Source organism: Saccostrea cucullata, unplaced genomic scaffold, assembly GCF_032062105.1.
Source record: "Saccostrea cucullata isolate Sc308-1 unplaced genomic scaffold, CSIRO_AGI_Scuc_v1 ctg22648, whole genome shotgun sequence".
NCBI lineage: Eukaryota > Metazoa > Mollusca > Bivalvia > Ostreida > Ostreidae > Saccostrea > Saccostrea cuccullata.
In genome coordinates, this window is record NW_026934487.1 from 1 (window position 1) to 6,002 (window position 6,002).

Below are 6,002 nucleotides of genomic sequence, written 5' to 3' on the forward strand. Positions count from 1 at the left end.
ATCAAAATTATTCTTAAAGATCATAAACAAAAACTTTTATCAGACACAGAAGATTGGAAAATACAATTGTTCCAAAATACAGAAACATCAGTCTAGGTACAACTGCTGAGTTTGACAAAGTTCTCTCCACCATTAAAGAACAAGAAGATAAAATCTGCAAAGCTGTACATGAAAAAAGCATTCAACTCACAGAAGAAGTAAGCAGTCGAAAGAAAAAAGCTATAAGAAAGAACAAGGAAAGCCAGTCTTTAGCAGAAAAAGCTGAAAAAGAAGTCAACCAAATTGTTACCAAAAATAAAGATATTCTAAATGATAATGATGCCACAGCCATACTTAAATACCAATCAAGAAATGGGGATTTCAGAAAGGGCCCACATTTACAAAGTTTTTCTTGTCCAATGTTACTTCCTGGTATTATTAAAGAAAACCATATTACAGAAATGTTTGGTTTTCTTCAGACTAGGGACGAACTGCGGGAAAAAACCCAAGAATGCTGAAAATGATTGATGTCCCTTTGGTACTAGGCACCATACAAAGTCCTTATGGAAACCATGAGGAATTTGGTATTGAGCATCAGCTACGGAATGTTCAGTGTGTTGGGAGGGATAAGATCTTGACCAGTGGAGGTGACAAAACAATAAAAGAGATAGACAGGACTGGATCCATATTAAGAACAATTCATACAAATGCTATTGTGTGGGCATTAACGATTAACTCACAAATGGAACCAGTGCATTCCATAAGTTATGCTCATAAACAAAATGCAGACATTTATGTTTATAATAAGAAGGCAGTGAATGTATTATTCAGCATACTCAATTGGTTTCCTGTCGGTCTTTGTTACACAGATAATGGAGATCTGCTGGTGAGTATGCGATCTATGGATAAAACACAGAGTAAAGTTGTTAGATACTCAGGGACCACAGAGATTCGAAAGATTCAGTATGACAGTCAGGGCCAACCTCTGTTTTCTACTGGTGATACAAATGTGCTTCTCCTGACTGAGAATGGCAATGGTGACATCTGTGTTTCAGACAATAAAGGGAAGGCAGTTGTTGTGATGAATTCTTCTGGGGGATTAAGATTCAAGTATAAAGGCAATCTCTTTAACCAATCAAAGTACAGAGAGTTTGAACCATGTAATATCTCTACTGATGTCAATACTCAAATACTTATCAGTGATCTCTCAAACAACGTGGTCCACATCATAGACTGTAATGGTAACTTTGTCCGTTATATAGAGAATCTATGTAACGGAAGACTCAGTATTAGTATTGATGAAGATCACAATCTTCTCATTGGAGAAAGCAAAAGTGGAAAAATTCAGATTATCAAATATCTAGAGTGATGACAATTATGAATGATAAAGAAAAAAACCGACAAAATTACACTCTTTGTCTCATCAAGTTTCCCATGACTGCAGTATTTTACTCAGTGAAAAAAAAAAACAATGTCAAGTATTAAGAACCATGTCACAAACTCATAACTCAGATATTCTTAGTGCTACAAGTAGTATTTGCATTGTGTAACTATATTAAAAGGCACCTAATGTAATTCATTATCAGTTAAAAAATGTTATTAAATGTTTAGAAAATATTGCTGAAATATCAACAGGAAACAAAGGCTACAAAATGAATAACGAAAAGAAAGGAGAGGGAAGGGAGGAAAAGGCAATAAGGAAACCAAATTGACTACTGTTATTTACCAAGAAGAAAGCCATCCGAAATGAAAGATTGTGTATCTTATACACATCTCAACTTCCCGTGATGTCATTGTGTCTGAGTTGTGAATGGTGAAGCCCTGTGAGAGGAAAAGCCACCCAAATTCTACAATTCACTACATACCTCCTCTTTCCCCCTTTGCAAGGCCTCTATCAATTCACTACGTACCTCCTCTTTCCCCTTTGTAGGGCCTCTATCAATTCACTACCTACCTCCTCTTTCCCCCTTCGTAGGGCCTCCACCTGACTCTCTGTGGCCTGGAGTTTCCCCTTCAGTTGGGCGTTCTCTGTCTTGGCCTCCATCAGAAGATCCTGACATTGTTTGAGACTGGTGGAGGTCCCCTTCTTCTCACCTGTATTAGAAACATTGATTGATATTTTTCCTACTGTTGTCATTGATGGAAACCCATCCTCAATATATTATACACTCATCGATTCAAATATGCATATGTGAGATTGACCATGGATATCCAACAATGGTCATCTTATTCTATATGATAACAGTGTGTTTCAGTTTTTAAGGTCTTCACAGCTTGAGTTTTGCAACATATACAAAAACGTGACTGCTTCAGAAAACCGAGTTTTTTGGGGTGTTTTATATTATGTGTTTTACTATGTTGTTTGTATCCTGTTTTTTTCTAAGTTAAAGTGTAAGTTCAATTCACTATAATCAGTTTGTGAATCATTTTGTAAATGTAGTGTATTGAGTGTGTGTTAAAAATTTTTTATCCCCAACACATTTAATTTTGAGGGACTTTTTTGTACATAATGTATTTTCTTATAAAATAAATTGAAAAATTCATGTCATCTCTTTTTCCTATCCTATTAAAAAAAAAATAAAATGTTGGTATCATTAACTACAGGTTATTATTATACTAGGGATTTGAACTTCTGTGTCTCCAACAAAGATATCTTGAATACCATGGACATGCCAAGGTGATTTTGTACACTCAACCACTTTATTATTCAAATATTTAATCTTTGATGCTTCAAATCCATGAAAATATCAAAGATGTTTTTATTTCACTAAGAATGAGAATGAGATAAAGAGGTTTGAATGTACAGAATTTTTCTTAAAAAGTTTAAGTGAAACAGAGTAAAAAAGAATTCAGTGAATGTTTTCAGTGCCTTCAGCCCATTCAAAATAGAGTCAATACTGATTCAGCATTTCAGATGTGATACAATTACCTAAATTTTATTGAATGAGCCTGTTAGATATAGAGTCAATACTAGTTAAGCCATTGAGATGTGATAAATTAACAGTTACTTTTTGCTAGGGAGAATTGATGTTTGTATATCCTGATCTCCCTGCTTGTCTCCTGCTTGTACTGTTCAAAGTCTCGGATGATCTCCTCATGTTTGCTGCCTCGGGCTTTATACAGGATTTAAAGCTGAGCAAACTGTCTGTTGTCAAACTCCTCAACTGGAAACTGTGCAAATAAAACATATGGAATATTACTGTTGAACTTATCTTATTCCTTTCTTGTTTTGACATTTAATTAAGTGTTCCATTAGAGTATTTTAATTTTAAAACATCAGGGAAAATATTCCCCATCAGATCTTTCTGTAGAATCACATATTTTTCAGGGGTCAAATTTATCGTGGTTTGAATAACTTTTATTTTTTATAAAAATATTTTGCTATAGGAATTGGGAAATTTACACCTTTCTTTTGGAAAAAATGGTACCTTTTTTTGCATTGGGAACGGGGCCGAATATCGGCCCAGATTTAGAGAATCGAGATCCTGTTAACCAACACGCTGTCTATTCTGACAAATGTGTCTCCCAGTGTATGTTGGATTAGACAGTTTTTTTTTTTAAATTATTCAACAATTTACATTATATATTGTCACATTATAACAATTATTTCAATGCAAAGGAACTGATAAAACCTAAATATTTACCTGTAATATCCGATGTAATGATGGGGATGATGATAATGGTAATGCCCAGGTACACCCCGACATCTGAATGTTCATCAGCCCCGCCTTCTGCTTCCTGTCTCTTTGAGTTTCCCCGTACATAAAATGATCCCCCGAAGTCACATGATGCGGTATGTATGTGTTACCATGGTGAGAGGGGTCATAAACATTCGGCTGACCCTGATGTGAGAAGATATTTTGATTAGACCTATCACGAACCTGGTGAAACTGATGGTGATGATGTCGTTGAGGTCGGTGATGGTGATTTGATGATTTGGTGCTGCTTTGTTTACTGTTGCTATGGTAACTATCACTCTTTAACAAGCCCTCCTGGGATCTTCTCAAAACTGTTGATAAAATAATGTTGACATGTAAACATGCATTTCCTAAACTAAAGTTGAACATTTCTTAGCTGACACTTCATTAGACTTTTCTAAGATCATCAGATATTTGTTTTATCATAAACATATTGTCATGCATATAAACATTTCTTAAACTAAGGCTTGGTAGTATTTAAACTTAGAATTCAATATACTGTATTAAGACCAATACATGTAGATATTGGCGTTTTCATAGATGTCATCTGCAAATTTAAGTTGGGGGTCAAGAGTCTAAGCAATCTCTGCAGAATTTAATTTTCCTGAGGAAAATTTTCATAATGAAGCATAAGTAATGACTCAATAATTCTATATAGATATTTCATGAAGGATATTGAGATAACGAACAGTATTCAATCTTAAAATCCATAAAACTATACAAAATAAGAGCAGAGCAAACACGGACCCCCGAAACAACAGAAATGGGATCAGGTGTCATGGAGGAGTGAGCATCCCGTGCCAACCGGTCACATCCGCCGTGTGCTCCTTGTCATGATCAGGAAATAACAGAAAAAATCCGTTGTCAATTCGGTGTATAGATAATGGAGTAACAATTTGTATGGAAAACGTACAATTTTAACCCCGTGGGGATCCGGGTTAGAACTGGTCCTCAATACCCCCTTGCTTGTCGTAAAAGGCGACTAAATGGGGCGGTCCTTCGGATGAGACCGTATAAACCGAGGCCCCGAGTCACAGCAGTGGTGGCAAGATAAAGATCCTAAAGATCCTTAGGCCTACATTTGCAGCCCTTCACCGGCAATGGTGACGTCATCATATCACTGAAATATTCTGGAGAGGGACGTTAAACAGTATACAGTCAATACAGTCATACAGCTATAATACAAACTTCCCTTTTGAGATGATCTCAGCAGCTCTTGAGATGCCCTAAAGCTCTCCTGAGATTGTCTCAGTGAGGACATCAAGTCGTACTGACCCTGAGCTATATTTGGGACGCCCTCCCCCCCAGGGAGGTAGAGCTGGGGAAAGGGAACGTTTTCCTGTTCCACCCCTCCCATGGCAGAGGGATCTTCATCCTCCCCCACAATGACAATGGGCTCTCTGTAAGGATCAAGTCAGAATTAGGTCACACGGTCAGTTTCCAGCATAAGGACCGGTTTCCAGCATCAAGACAGAATTAGGTCATTAAATGGTCAGTTTACAACATCAAAAGAGAGTCAGAATAAGGTCAAAAGCTAAGTATACAGCATAAAGACAGAATTATGTCAAATGGTCAGTTTTCAGCATAAAGACAGACTATGGTCAACTGGTCAAATTCCTTGATAAAGACAAAATGGTAAGATTCCTGCATCAAGTCAGAATTAGGTCAAATGGTCAATTTCCATCATCATCACAGACACTACAGACTGCGTATGAAATTAAAAATCAAAGTAATTTAGAGTGTCGACGTTGTTTTTGATCTTACAATGTTAGTTAACCGTGCTCATGGTTAAAAAATATATTGCTTTGAAAATTGGCTATAATGAGTTCAAATTAACCAAATGGAATGAAGCTTCACAATTCGACAAAAAAAATATTGAAGAAAATGTGTTAATCTTTAATCTTGTAATAATAATACCACTTATACGAGCCTGTCTCGGATAAGTGAGTTTATTTCAGTAACCCTATGTCCTTCCATTCCGGATATCTTAAGCCCTTACAGATATATAACTATATGTACCTTTCGTCCCAATCTATCAATCCGGAAAATTAGGTCCATTTACATGTACTAGTCTAATACTTAGTTGTTTCCTCCTCTTCCTTTCTTGATAAATCGATAAAACGGTAAGGTCATGGAAAATTTTGTGAAGTTGAATTGTTGCAATATTTTAATTTTCGTAATGAAATAAGTTTAATTTCATGAGTAACTATCATGGTTTGTGATTTCTAGCCAAGTTAGACGTGCCGATGGTGTAATTATACTTCGGATTTTGCAAGATATTTTTGTCAAGATCAAACGTCGGCTAATTGGTTGAATTTACACGAT

At 36.1% G+C, this 6,002-nt stretch overlaps 1 protein-coding gene across 1 annotated transcript; it reads left to right on the forward strand.

The window, feature by feature from the left end:
• Positions 1–43: 43 nt before the first annotated feature.
• On the forward strand, positions 44–1,416 carry LOC134240832 (uncharacterized; the record flags this gene model as incomplete). Its single annotated transcript, XM_062722905.1, has 2 exons — positions 44–411; positions 525–1,416. Coding segments are annotated over 2 exons (1,192 nt in total), but the record flags the coding sequence as incomplete, so codon positions are not given.
• Between the last annotated feature and the right edge of the window lie 4,586 nt (positions 1,417–6,002).